Source organism: Cyprinus carpio, chromosome B9 (genome assembly GCF_018340385.1).
Source record: "Cyprinus carpio isolate SPL01 chromosome B9, ASM1834038v1, whole genome shotgun sequence".
NCBI classification, from domain to species: domain Eukaryota; kingdom Metazoa; phylum Chordata; class Actinopteri; order Cypriniformes; family Cyprinidae; genus Cyprinus; species Cyprinus carpio.
Window position 1 is genome coordinate 7,256,017 of NC_056605.1, and position 14,269 is coordinate 7,270,285.

General features: G+C 36.4%; 1 protein-coding gene across 1 annotated transcript; it reads left to right on the forward strand.

Annotated features, from left to right (window-relative positions):
- The first annotated feature begins 527 nt into the window (after positions 1 to 527).
- On the forward strand, positions 528 to 7,956 carry LOC109095904 (tumor necrosis factor ligand superfamily member 11-like). Its single transcript, XM_019109567.2, has 4 exons — positions 528 to 850; positions 3,853 to 3,888; positions 5,756 to 5,891; positions 6,036 to 7,956. Exons 1-4 carry the CDS (start codon positions 614 to 616, stop codon positions 6,455 to 6,457), a joined length of 831 nt encoding a protein of 276 aa, XP_018965112.2. The 5' UTR covers positions 528 to 613; the 3' UTR covers positions 6,458 to 7,956.
- The last annotated feature ends 6,313 nt before the right edge of the window (positions 7,957 to 14,269 follow it).

Consider the following 14,269-nt stretch of genomic DNA (forward strand, 5'->3'; position numbering starts at 1 on the left):
AAAGATATTGTCTAGGTAGGCAACTCAGTGATGTCAAAAACTGGTGTCTGCATAGGCAGCTCACTTGATTTGATGCCCAAAATGATTGACTAGGTAGGCAGATCACTAGGAATAACACCAATAAATGCTGTCTATGTAGCACATGAGCACAGCCACAGACTTGTGTTGTCTACATTACTCCAGGAAGTAATAGTCATTATAAACACAGTCCCATTACAGTGGAAAGTGCAAGTGGTTTATTATTATGCACTTGTCATGTTAATCTCACTGGTTTTAAGAAGCTGTGAGTTTAATCTCATTGTGGTTTATGTGGTACTTTGTTGCGAGGAAAGATATTTAGCCTAATAATAACAAATATCTTGATTTATTTAAAACATTTACTTTAAGTAGAAAGTAAGAGCTACATGCATCTCCAGGTTAGCGTAGTCCTCATCTCTTTAGATAGCAATACGACTACAGCAACCTGCTCTTCTTGACCGAACTCACACAAAAAGAAGTGAAGAAAAGAAAAAAGGAAACATGAAAAAGCGAGATCATCTGTGCCTATTATCTGATTGGCTGTCTCCGAAGCCAACAGCATTGCCCACCCACATGTTTATATGAATCGTTGATCATGTGTCGAGTCCTCCCACTGAGAGAGGATCTGTGCCGCGATCGAGGGCTCATGGCAGCTAATGATTATCGCGCTTACCTGCGGAATCATATCGATATGGAAGAGGCTCCGGGACGCGCTGCGCACACGGGATCCACGCACAGAGCGCTCATATTCGGCACGCTCGCTGTCATGGGACTGCTGCAGGTCGCGTCGAGTGTGGCGATTTTGTTGCACTTAACCGGTTATCTGCGAGAGGTAAGGAACTCTCAAGGAAGCAAAGACAGGCAGAAAGCACAGTCCCCCTTATTTCATAAACTCTGCCATTGCAACACTTTTACAGGCTTTGTCACAATTTAGGTGCATGCATTTTAAAGTTTTACTTGCGTTTCAGCACTTTTGAGGCCTGGTTTCGTTTAACCTGCTGTGAACTCTGAATGTCAAGCGCTGCAGGACGGTTCAGAGAGCGTGAGACGCGCCGCGTTTGAACTTCAGAAGGAGAGCGCGCTCGGAGAAGCGCCTTGTGCCCACTCAGTGCTTTTTGTGCCAAGTGGGGTTTTAACGTAACTTCCAAAGCCAATTAATTCTATGCTTTACAAGCTGCACGATTGTTGGAGATAAAAAGTATTTGACTTAAAAAAATAATAATAATAAAAAAATAAGATGAGAATTTGTCGCACCTTCAACAGATCATCTGATTTTAACTTTATATTCTGTCATCATTTAAACGTCACTTCAGATAGTTGTCAGAATGTTAAAGCTCTTGATGTCCATACATTTTTAGTGATTCAGATAGCTTAAGTTGGTTATTATACATTTTTTTTCTTTTTTTTTCTTTTGACATTACTGCTACTAATAGGCTATCACCTCACAAATATATCAGTGTGAGATATAGGAGTTGTGTTTTATATGTGTAAATCTCACAGTATTTCTTGATCTCTCTTGATTCTGAATTCATAAGCACTTGCTCTCACATGTTACGGTCCTTTAATTTGCTGGTTATTAAATGTTTAAATAGTTTTTTTTTGTACACTAGTTTTGTTCTAGAAATATCTGTATAATCCAATTGCTGACGCAGGAAATGTTGGCTTTTGGCATTGCTGATCCTTGTGAATGTGTTGTTGGTCTAGGGCTGGTTTCCTTTTTCCGCGTTTTCCAGAAATCTGGAGAAAACAGACATTAACTTTGCTTTGAGGCTCTCCCACAAGTGATAGAGAGACATACAGTGTCAGTCAAAAGGCTGGACATATATATTCATTCCTGTCTGCGTATATTAGAATACAATTAAAGTCACCAGAGCTATAAAATAACACAAATGGGAATTATGTAGTGCCCAAAACATGCTGAACAAATCCAAGGTTCTGCTTTGTCTAGATTCCAGCTCTGTTTACTCCAAACTTACCTGAGATGCTTTGCACATAATTTCCTGAATTCAGAAATTCATTTTGTAGTCGTGTAGTTTGCTAGAAAGTAAAAAGACTTCTCTTCTTTTCCCCTCTGGGAAGGTTGTTTGCTGGTCATGTCAAGTTTGCCCTTTCACCCTGATTCTCCAAAACATTTGGTGGTCTATTACTTACATGTTTGGCAGAGCTGAGAAACAGCTCTCACATGTTGTCATGCCCAGACCTCTGTCCTGTAGTCTGAATGCTGTGGAGAATATTATGACATCTTGTTTTGTGAGGCTTTGGCCCAAACGCAGCGGTGTATGTCGGAGGCTTCTTGTGTGCTGGTGGAGGGCCAAAGAAACAGATGCAAGAAAGGGAAAAAGATGAATGTCCGTTGTGTTTGGCATGTTATCCTCAGAGATGGATGCAGGGACAATCCTCAACTGAACCAAACCATATATGATAATAAAATGCTTTTGCACAATGCTTCTTCTCATTCCTTTTATAGCGCATGTAGGCCTATATCAAATGCAGTTCGGTGCTTTAGAGGAAATGAGAATAATATCACACTGTGTATCTCTCTCATTCTGTCTGTCAGCATTCCATCTGGTGTTGCTTACAGTTAGAGAAAGTTTCGGATTTTTGTGGTGTGTATTATAATACCTTGTAACTGAGCACCTGCACTATTCATAGTTTCTGATAGGTGTTGACGCCCTAGTTTTACCGCTTTAAATAGTGATCACAATCCAAGATCAGTGAGAACAGTTCATTTCATTTTTTAAAAATGTGGCTGATGTAGTGATAACAGAAAAACTTGTTTGTGCTTGAACATACTTGACAAAGACCTCTGTGTTCATTTGACCATAATGGAAATACGTTTTTGCATTTTCTGGATTTATGTTGAGGGAAGATCTGTGCAATTCTGGGAAATAGATTTTTTTTTTCCCATGGTAAAATGTGAGATTGGAGACTCTTATTGATAAAAAATATTGAGTCAAAATATGCAAAGAAACAAAAGCAATAGTGTTGGGGAATTTGAAGAATCTTACGAATGGCAAGCATTCCAATTTTGTGTAAGTCTGAAGACTTTTTGTAGTGTTCTTTGTAGTGTTGCTTATAGTATATAATATGAACATAAATAAGCACCTCATTTAAACCCTATGTGATGATATTGTTCTGTTTTACCGCCGATGTTGTAGAAGTGCACTGGTCAAGACACTCAGTATCTGAACATATGTGACTCTGGAGCACAAAACCAGTCTTAAGTAGCACAGGTATATTTGTAGCAATAGCCAAAAATATATTGTGTGGGTCAAAATGATTGATTTTTCTTTTATGCCAAAAATCATTAGGATATGAAGTAAAGATCATATTCCCGATATTTAGATCTGTATCTAAATATCAGTAGATATTTTGTAAATTTCCTACTGTAAATATATCAAAACTGCATTTTTGATTAGTAATATGCATTGCTAAGAACTTAATTTGGACAACTTTAAAGGTGATTTTCTCAATATTTAGATTTTTTTGCACCCTCAGCTGTATCTCGGCAAAAATATTGTCCTATCATAACAAACCATACATCAATGGAAAGCATATTTATTCAGCTTTGAGATGGTGTATAGATCTCAGTTTCCAAAAATTGACCCTTATGACTGGTTTTGTGGTCCAGGGTCACATATTAGTTCTCATCGAATTGGATTTACAGTAAATGCACATTTTACATCACTTTTTTTCTCTGAGCATTTCAAGCGCATTTTTATTTCTTAATAAAAGTAAGCCTGCTTTCCCGTTAGTTCATTAAAAGCATGCAGTGTGCCGTGGTACCTGCTGGATGCAGCTGTGTGACTGAACTGTGTTTGTTGTGTTTTACAGGTCGACCTTGCCTCAGCCCAGCGGAGTCCTAATGAGGTGAGCTTATAAACTTCAAAAGATCAGTCTGTCCTCTTCATGATTGTGCATTTGGGCTCGGACTCAGAAACAGCATCAGTTTGCAGTTTCTTGCAGTTCTTTTCCTCATTTTACACAACAATTTGCATTTAGGAATTTTGAAAGAAACGAAATGCAATTTAAGTACACCAAAAATATCTCATCAGATTGTAAACAATGAAGCTTTTGATCTTTTCTGCCTTTAGGGGTTGCTTTCAACTGATAGTCGACACTTAATACAGTTGACATATCAAACCAAGATTTTGAGAAGTGCAAAGATGCTTTATGCAGGTTGGGGTGTGATGGTCTAATCATAATTCTTAGCATTATAGACATCCCATGTGCCTATATCAAGGCATTTCCTCTTATTAGCACAAACAAGGAAATTCCAAACATGTTTCTCTCCAGCAAGTAGTGTTTACTGGACAGACAGAATGTGCTTCTTGCATTAATGAAACCAATGTCCTAATGTTATACATGGGCTCTGCATTGGTATTTTCACATATTTTGTATAAAGACAAGGATAAACACGCCAGAATCCCACGGCTGCTGTAAAACATTTCCTTAACCGTGATGGTGTAGTCGCTTGTGAAAAGGTCAAGTCAAAGTCCCTGAAACTGTTCTTTGTCAGTAACTTAGTTTGGATATTTAACCATGTCTCAGGGCTACTGGTTCTATAATTACAAATGACTTGCTTAAACATCTATATATGGTCCGTATGGATGCAGTTCTCATTGTGCTGTCCTCATATAGTAGAGTGTAATTGTAGGTTTTGGAAAAGACATTTGGCTGCGGTTAAGAAATTGATTTGTCTCAATTACTATCAGAATCTGTGAAGAGAGATCAGAGGAGAGATAAAGTGTGTTGACTTTAGTTCATACATGCATTTAAAGGATTATTTCCTGTATGCACAGAGACCGTTTTTTATAGGTATAATGCTATATAAAATTTCTATTCATGGTCTTCTAGACTTTATGAAGCGACCCCCCCCCACCCCCCGACAGCTTGCTTTGGCAGGCCATGAGAAGCTTAATGTTTTTATCATTACTCTGGGACAACTTATTTCCGAGGAAACGTAAACCTGAAAGAGTGTTTAAATATATGTTATGTCATGGCTTTTTAATGTTGCTCAAATGCAATGTAGTTTGAGAGCTTGTATGTGCTGGCCTACTTTGTTTGCGGTCTACCAAAATTCTTAAGAAGGTCAGAGCAACAAACAACATCCAGAACTCTGCACTTGAAAGCCCTAATTATTATGTTTGTTTGCTATTCGGTGGTAGTATAGGACAAAAAAAAGCTAATATTATAATGTTTGATATTTAGTTCATATTTCATAAATATAGCTTTTACTTGGTCCTTAATCTACTACCACTTATATAAATCTCTTTGTGGTATAATATATATAAAATGATGACATATTGGCCCACAAATCAGACTAGATTTCACACAGCTGAAGGGAGTGTATTGAAGTATTTAGTGTGTTCTAGATTTGCTGGACTTCCTGGATTGTTGGCTCCATTTAAAGATACCTTTCTAAAGACCCTTGAGGCATTGAAATCATTTCAGTCATACCTGAGCAGGTGAAACTGCAGGAAAGAAACAGCATTACACATTTATAGCCTGGTAGGGTTATTACATCCTGGTCTCTTGATTTATTTTCTGGACTTACCTGTTATGTGTGGTGTTCCTTTAAAGACAGTTGAGTCTTGGCCTACTGAGCCTGATGCGAAATCTGCATCTGGAATGAACATTCTGTACATATATTTGTTTTCTTATTGGAGATGATCATGATCATAAAAATCTGCATTGTGAAGATCATTCAGTAATGTGTTTGGTTGTTCTTTCTCAGGAAATGCACAGTGAAACCTTAATAGCAGATTCACTCAAGAGTTTAAAGGAGAGGAAGGAAAAATGTCGACTAAAAAAGGACACACGCATGCCATCAGCTCACCTTCCTATCAAGACACCCACTAATTTTTCAGCCAGTAAGTATATGCTGTTTATTTCAGAATCACGTGTCAGAAATGTTTTGAAATTTCATAAAAAAAAATAAATAAATCTTGAAGTAATATCTATCCATATTTATATCAAACATGTTTATTCTGATTGTGTTACTTTTGCCTTTGCAGAAAATCGAGATTCCTTAACCATGATCACCTGGGATGATTTTCAAGGGCTAATATCTGGTATGAGATACCATGACGGACGAATTCTAGTGGATGAAGCTGGCTATTACTATGTATATGCCAAGACCTGCTTTCGATACGCTAAGGTTCACGACTCGAGCAAACAGGATGTCAGCAATGTACAGTTGATTCAATACATTTATCACGAGAAGAGCACGCAGTCTGTAGGTACACCTATTTCCCTTACAAAAAGCGGCGGCACTCTGCAGTGGAACATCGCGCCGTACAACATGTACTGCGTGGAGCAGGGCAGAGGCATCCAACTGAATAATGGCGATGGTATTTATGTCAGTGTGTCCAATGCATGGCTACTGGACCCAGCAGCTGACGGGACGTATTTTGGAACTTTTAAGATAAGCAATTGATTTGCATCATTTTTGCTACTGAACATGTTAATGCACATTTTGCAACCTTACGAACTTTTTTTTAAAGTGACCATGAACCACTGAGCACTTGTTTTTGATCACTGACTATTTTGTATTTTTGTTCAATATAGATGACTTTTAAGAGCACATTATAACTATGAACACTTCTCAATTGTGCCATTGAAGCTCTTAAGTACCAGCACTAGAAAACCAAGAATGGACTCAGGCCTCTGTCTGTGTTTTTATAGTTAAGTACCAATACTGGCAATGAGGGGCGCCATAAAGGGGTGAAGAGTAGGATGATTCCAAGGGCCCTGACCAAAAAGGGGGCCCGACGCAATCCCTGGGACGCAATTGCAATTTCAATGGGAGCTGAGACAAAAACTGTCCAAGGTGCCCAGAAAAGTGCCCCTGCTAGTAATAGATATCAACAACTGTGCAACAAATCACAGTGGTGGAGAGATGCTGGACAGTCCTAGTAAAGTACGCCAAATCGCAGTAGTCTGCTGCGACCTTCACAACAGAGGGAAAACTTACGAACTAAGTGCTCAAATTTTGTTTGAATCATACTCAGTATGAATGTCTGGTTCATTGAAGTGTTGTATAAAAGCAATAACACATTTGCAGCCTTAGCCGTAGTGATGTAATGTTAGCAGTGAGTACCAAAAAGTAACTGCCTTAAGATAGTAATAAAAGATGACGTGTCAGTGCATCCCTAGTTTATGAATTTCATCATTACATTTATTGATTGGATCAAGATATAAAACAGTTTATATACCATGAAAAGTTTCATTCTAGCAAGCATGGTTATGTTGAACTTTGTAAAAATGATCATGCAGAATGGTGGATAGACACTTTCTACAATTTCACCCATTTTATTGATTGATGAATTTCACTGTTGGACTTTTAGAGATGCCCTTTGTTTTTTTTTTTTAAATCAAATTTCTTGAACAAAACATATACAAACATTAAACAAAAATCAAGGCAGCTGGACTGTCTTTGACTCAGTGAGAGAAGCGATGTGCAGAACCAAACTGAGTTTGGTTCGCTCTAATTACATTTTTTTTTATCCACTAAGTGTATTTATTTATTTTCTATGATGATAGAATGTTTGTCAAATGTTCTGTCTGTTGTACAGTTTTGTAGTGTATATAATTGTATAATTGCCTTTATTCCATTCTTCAAGAGGTTTTGGATGAAGGGCATTGACTTTAAGTCAGTTATACATGCACTTTTGTCCCAGGCACAGGGCTCCTGTTTAAAGCAGAAATGGATTAGTTTCTCACTAAGAAACTTTGTATTTAAGTAAAATTCATTTGACAATTCTGTGTGCAAATGTTTGTGGACAGCAGAATATATTGTTGCCAACCCAAAGCAAGCCTAAAATGGTTTGCAGCCTTAAAGTCTAATATTTTTTTTTTCATATGTTAGCAAAAGTTTTGTTTAATTATGTTTATTTATACTATTCTACCCTAATAAAGATACTTTTCTAAATAAAATACTAATTTGTTAATGAAAAATACTTTTGATAATGTGATGTGCTAAACGCTGTTCATATTTGCCATGTTTTCCACCTCCTAGGCATTCATAGTTTACAAATGCGTTAAGTCTATTTTAATATCGCCTTGACAAAGAAAAAGTCCAGGCGGTTCCCAGCATTGACTGGCTCCTCTCTGGATGTGACAGCTAAAGTAAATGTTTGGTCTTTCCTTTCTTTGTGGTATTGTCAAGAAAACGGGTGAATTACGCTAGCTGTGAGGTGGGAACATGGTCATCCTTAAAATAATATCCACCCTTTAGTGGCGGTTGTTTTATCCTGTAATTCACTGCAGATATTTGGACCAAAATTTAGCTTGGACCTCTTCTGTGCTGAGAGAATAGAAGTAGGAGAACCAAAACAAAACAGCGTCCCATTGTGTATTTCTCAAGTTTAACTCAAGTTAACAGATTGATTTGAGAGGAACTCGCAGTGCTAGTGCTCATCACTCAACAAAGCCAACTGAATTGAAAGCACTGTGGTCTGTGAAATCCAAGGGTGATGTGGCCACATGTGAAGCTTGACCTCAATATTGCAATTTTTAAGAAAAAAATAAACCTCCAACCAATGTAATGATACGTTTGTCTTTGAAACATCATAATGAATTATTTAATGTCATAAAGGTTAAATAGAATTGTATTCTTCATTAATTAATATATATATATATATTAACAAACAGCTTGTGTAGGCAGTTAACAAATTAAAATGTCTGAGATGAAAAAAGGAGAAACAACAACAAAAATTTTTTTCCTCCCATTTAAAATTTTAATTAGCATTTAATCTTTGTATTAATGCTGGTTCTGTTTTTTTTTTTTTTTTTTTTTTTTTTTTTTTTTTAAACATTTGAACTGTTTTCTAAAAATCTAATAATAATAATAATGACGACTTCTAAAATGTCAAGAGGTGTAACTATATAAAATAAAAAAACACTTTGAACACACAAATGTAACAAATGTTAAAAAAGACCTTTAAAATATAAATTTTAATACAAACATATAATACAAGTCTTTGTATTAATGTTGATTTTGCACACTTTTGAAAACATATACTATTCAATAATAATAATAATAATAATAATTTCAAAAAATGGTGGTGTAACCATAAAATACAAATTATTTGAACATACACAAATGTACACAGTTATTACTTGTTACTTGTAACCTTTTATTTTTAAGTCATGATTTTTTTTCTTTTATTTATGGCAACAGAAAAAAAAGTGTCAAAATGCTTGTATCAACATTGTTTCAAGAATTATCTTTTTAAAGTCAAACTCTTGGCTCCTGCTTTTACTACAGCTGCTGTTTCATTTTGAATGCTAGCACAGCAAACTTTGCTCTGACTCTCAAAGTTTCATTTTTTGAAGCAATTACATTTCTCAATACTTGGCATGCATGGGGTCCCATAAAAATGTCAGGATGTTTGCCAACTGTACTGTGTGCACACACTGGCTTTATGCCCCCTATATGTAGGCTGAGTTTTTTGTTTTGTTTTTGTCTTTTTTTCTTTCTTTCTTTTTAGACTTTATTGTTTTCATGTGTAAAAATAAAGGTTTCGGGTTACTGGTTTCCAAAGCCAAAAACGTAGCGTTGCAGCTGAACCGTTTGTTTCAAATTTTCGTTTGGAGACAGTTGAATAGTCTACACATGATCTACCCATGCAGCCATATGTGTGAATGTCGGTCCATTTACAGCTCAGTCTATATAGCACATATACTTTACCATAACACATTTCTGTGGTCATCAGATGTTAGCAACCCAGTGTGAAATGTTAATGGGCTTGATGTGGAATGAAATCTTTTGTGACTGAATTGTGCTTTTGTAAGCATATATCACAGGCATTGATACATTATTAGATTAGCTAACTCTGAGAGTCTCTTTTAATGGGATTCTGTGGTGAGAAGGAAATGGCTTCAAGGTTAGATTTATGATGCAGCTGGGAGCTTTGTTATGCACATTAAAGTTGCTTAGCAATTTGCACGCTCACGCATTCTTCCTTTGCTGACTAAGCTTTGCCAGTTGTTTTTACTGGGCAGCACAGCTCTCTGACAACAGACTGAATGTCTTTAACATCTTACCAATACACTATATGATATCTGGTAGCTGGTTATTGATATCATATTACTAAAACAAAAATACTAAACTCTCAACCTAGCATACATATAAGCAATATATAAGCAAATAAAGGATATTCGTGAAATATGCGGTGATACAAACAAAGGCCCCCTGTGGATGTCCGCTTGTGTTTCCACAGGCTTCAGGACCTTGGACAGCACATTTCCAATCAATGTCCAAATTTATCAGATGAGACTGACAGTGGACACTGCAGATCACATGACCATGGCCATGCTTTCAGGGTGAACCACCAACAGGTAGCACCTTTGATAAAAGCAGAACATACAATGAAATGGAAACAGCAACAGAGCTTTTCTTCTGTAACAAACTTGTAAAAAAAAGTGTGCCTTGGTCGTTGATTGGGTTTTGAGATGTACTCTTAAAAGTGAGCTTGCAGGAGCGGGGTTTAAGTCGACAGAGCCAAAGACGTCATCTCGATATCACATGAAAAAATGCTGACCTCTGTTATCAGATGAAAAAACATAATTTGAGTACCAAACAGGAAGGGTTGTGGTTGAGAAAAGGGAATACCCTGCTGACTCATATGTAGTCATCTTAACGCATTGTGATGAGATTACGTATCTTTAAAAAATCTTCTGGATTTTTGACTAACTGAATTCTGTTTCTGTGTCAAAGATGCTATCAGTTTACGTACACATTTTTTTTATTTCAGTCTAACCAGCTATTTCTGTAAATCTGGCAAGTGCTTGTCTCAGGAGGTACTTCATGTGATAGTTTTGGGAGGATGAAGTCAGCATTTTTGATTTAGTGTGAACACTTGTTTAATCACAGAGAGCAATCTGACTGAGCAAGTCCTGTTCATCCTAATGATAGCTGCTTGGCTACAACATGCATTTCTGGATGTATGTGATCTTAGATTTTTATTATGTTTTATTTAGATTTTGTAGATACTATTATTATTATTATTATTATTATTATTATAACAAATATACCTCCAGAAAAGCATTTTTGCTTTTTTTTCTTCTCTCTCTCTCTCTCTCTCTCTCTCTCTCTATATATATATATATATATATATATACACTGCCCTCCATAAGTATTGGAACAGTAAAGACAAAATTGCTTTCTCTGCTGTGGAGTCAAGACATTTGCAAATATGATTAAAAGATTAGTATGCGACAAAACTACAGAATGACACATTTTATTATAAGGTCTTTCGACGCATACGTGTTTTACCAAATAAAAACAACAGCACTTTTAGAGTTCATCCCACTATTTGATGTGAGCATAAGTATTGGAACAGTTGAATTTAAGGCAGATGTAAAAGATTAAAAGATAATATTTAGTTGCAGATCCCTTGCATGCAATCAGAGCAGTGAGTCTGCAACCAACAGACATCACCAGACTCTTGGTCTTATGCTTTGAAATGCTTTTCTCCAGCCTTTAATGCAGCTAATTCCAGCTGTTGCTTGTTTTGGGGAGTTTCTGTCTTCAGTCTCCTCTTCAGCTGGTGAAATTAATGTTCAATCAGATTTAAATCTGGAGATTGATTTGGGCAATCTAAGACTTAACATTTCTTTGCCATGATAAAGTTCTTGACTGAACTGGCAGTTTGTTTTCTGTCATTGTCCTGATCCAATATGAAGTGCTTTCTAATGAGTTTGGTGGCCTTTTTTTGAATATTGGTAGCCAAAATGATTTTGTACCCTTCGAAATTCATTCTGCTACTGCCATCATACATTAAGTCATCATTAAAATGAAGAGGTCATGTTCTAGAGACAGCCATGCATGTCCATGCCATGACACCACCTCCACCAAGCTTTACAGATGAGGTTGTATGCTTTGGATCATTTGCAGTTCCCTTTTTTCTCCACACTTTTGCTTTCCAATCACTTAGATAAAGGTTATTCTTTGTCTCATCGGTCCATCAGCTCAGTTCCAAAACTCTACTGGCTCACTTTTCTGAAGAATCTTGCCTTTCTATTTTTGGTGCTGATCAGAGGTTTGCATCTTGCTGTGTAGCTTCTGTAATTCTGTGTCAAATTCTCCTGCGGACTGTAGATTGAGAGAGCATCAGCCCGGCTTTCTGGAGGTTGTTGGTGATTTTACAGACATGTATTTTAGGGTTAATTTTCACAGCTTTTATGATGTGTCTGTCATCAACTACTGTTGTTTTTCTCAGCCGATCAGGTCGTTGCTGATGTCGCCGGTGGTCTCCAAACTCTTGATTTCTCCATGCCCTTTGTTTTTCCTATAGTTCTAATTGACTTCCTCTTTTCTTTTACCATCCAAATTGCTTGCTTTTCTTTCAGAGTCGGCTTCCTCGTCTTCATCCTGGTTTGTGTGTGTCATCATCGAATTCAAGACTTAGAATGCAGAAGCAATGTATATAACTGATAAGACACATTCCCTGCTTTTAATATCTGAAGAATTAATGCAACAGGACACAGCTGAACACTTAGAAAGACCTGTGAGGCAACTGTTTCAATACTTAAGCTCACATCAGATAGGGAGATGAAACTCTTAAAGTGCTGATCTTCTTAGCTGGTAAAACATCTTTGTGTTGAATCACCCAATAATAAAATGTGACATTCTGTAGTTTTGTCTCATATTCATCTTTTAATCATATTTACAGATTTCTTGTCTCCACAGCAAACAGTACAATTTTGTCTTTACTGTTCCAATTCTAATGGAGTGCACTGTATATGTATATATCTACAGGAGTAGACAGAGTCGATGAATTAAAAAAAAAAACACAAAAATGCCCAAAACACTAGAACAAAAAAAAACATAAAAAATGTGTGAACTGTCATCACTTCATCATCTTAATAAAACAATATCACAACTTTGTAGCTGTGACATCCTAACTCCATAAACCATAAACCCTAAAATTAATGTAAAAATGATAATTTAAACATATTAACAGCTCAAAAAATGCATACAGTTAACAAAAACATTAAATGTAGGTATTGATAAAATCAGAAGCTTCAAATTTTTGCTTTTGATTCCTCCCAGAATTAAAACAACTGTATAAAAATAAACAAACATGGACACTGCAAAGAAATGGTTTATTATTTAATTTATATATATATATATATTTTTTTTAAGTTTTATTTTGTTTACCAACTGTTTATCATTGTTAACTATACGAAAGTACCTCAGTGTAACATTGAAATGACATTGGAATGATTCAAAATTAAATATGTTGTATCAGTAATGTCACAAATGCTGTATGTCAACTGATCTTAACTTGTGTTGAATTGAAAATGTTCTCTTCAGAACTTTAAATAAATAAACAAATAAATAAAGCATGCATACATACATACTAAACTAGGCACTCACATGAAATATTTGGATGGCCAAAAGTAAAAATATATAAAAGAAGTGTACATCGTGTACATTGATATGTGAATGTATTAAGAAGATACACAAATGACAGTTCACACATTGTTTATGTCTTTATTTGTGCTTGAGTGTTGGGTACTTTTGCGTAGCTTATTTTCCAATTCATTGAATCCTGTCTCTTTTTAAACAAAAATGACTCAGGCAGGGTTGAGCCAGGGTATGTGAAATATAGACTGAAATCGGTAAAGCCTCCAGACTTCCCAAACCACGGCAACACACCCAGACTGAAGACGAGGTGGAATGTCATTCATATGGTCCTGATTTCTCTCGCCACTACCATCAGAAGAGGACAGGAGGGATTGATGGGACACTCAGCTGCAGAAACATGCCAGTGGCAGAAACCCATTTGGTTACTTGCTTACGTAGGATCTCACCACAAACTTGGGCTATGCACTGGTTAAAGATTTTCAGAATCTTCCCCTTCCCATGACCATGTGCGAAACGAGTAGAGATACACACTGAAGATGCAGGAAGGGACCTACGCTGACCGCACACATTCACACACACATTACCAGCAGCATGATACACAAACACTCACACGGACACTCACACACACAGTCATGCAACAACTCAACGGACAGACGACTGTAAACGGTGATTTGTCAGCCTTTCAGTAGTTTGGTAGTAATTTAAAACGTTTTACACATTTTAAGGAATAATTAGTGTTTTGTTGAAGAGGTGTTTTAATTATAGATTTTAATTAATAAATTACATTTAAATTATACACTGCCACTCAAAAGTTTTTGAACAGTAAGATTTTTTTATGTTTTTTGAAGAATTCTCTTCTGCTCACCAAGCCTG

Excerpts from the sequence above, each read along its gene's own strand:
- LOC109095904 (XM_019109567.2), top strand. The coding sequence starts at position 614 with ATGTGTCGAGTCCTCCCACTGAGAGAGGATCTGTGCCGCGATCGAGGG. Across the intron at positions 851-3,852 it reads TAACCGGTTATCTGCGAGAG|GTCGACCTTGCCTCAGCCCA; the intron begins GTAAGGAACTCT and ends TGTGTTTTACAG. Across the intron at positions 3,889-5,755 it reads CCCAGCGGAGTCCTAATGAG|GAAATGCACAGTGAAACCTT; the intron begins GTGAGCTTATAA and ends GTTCTTTCTCAG.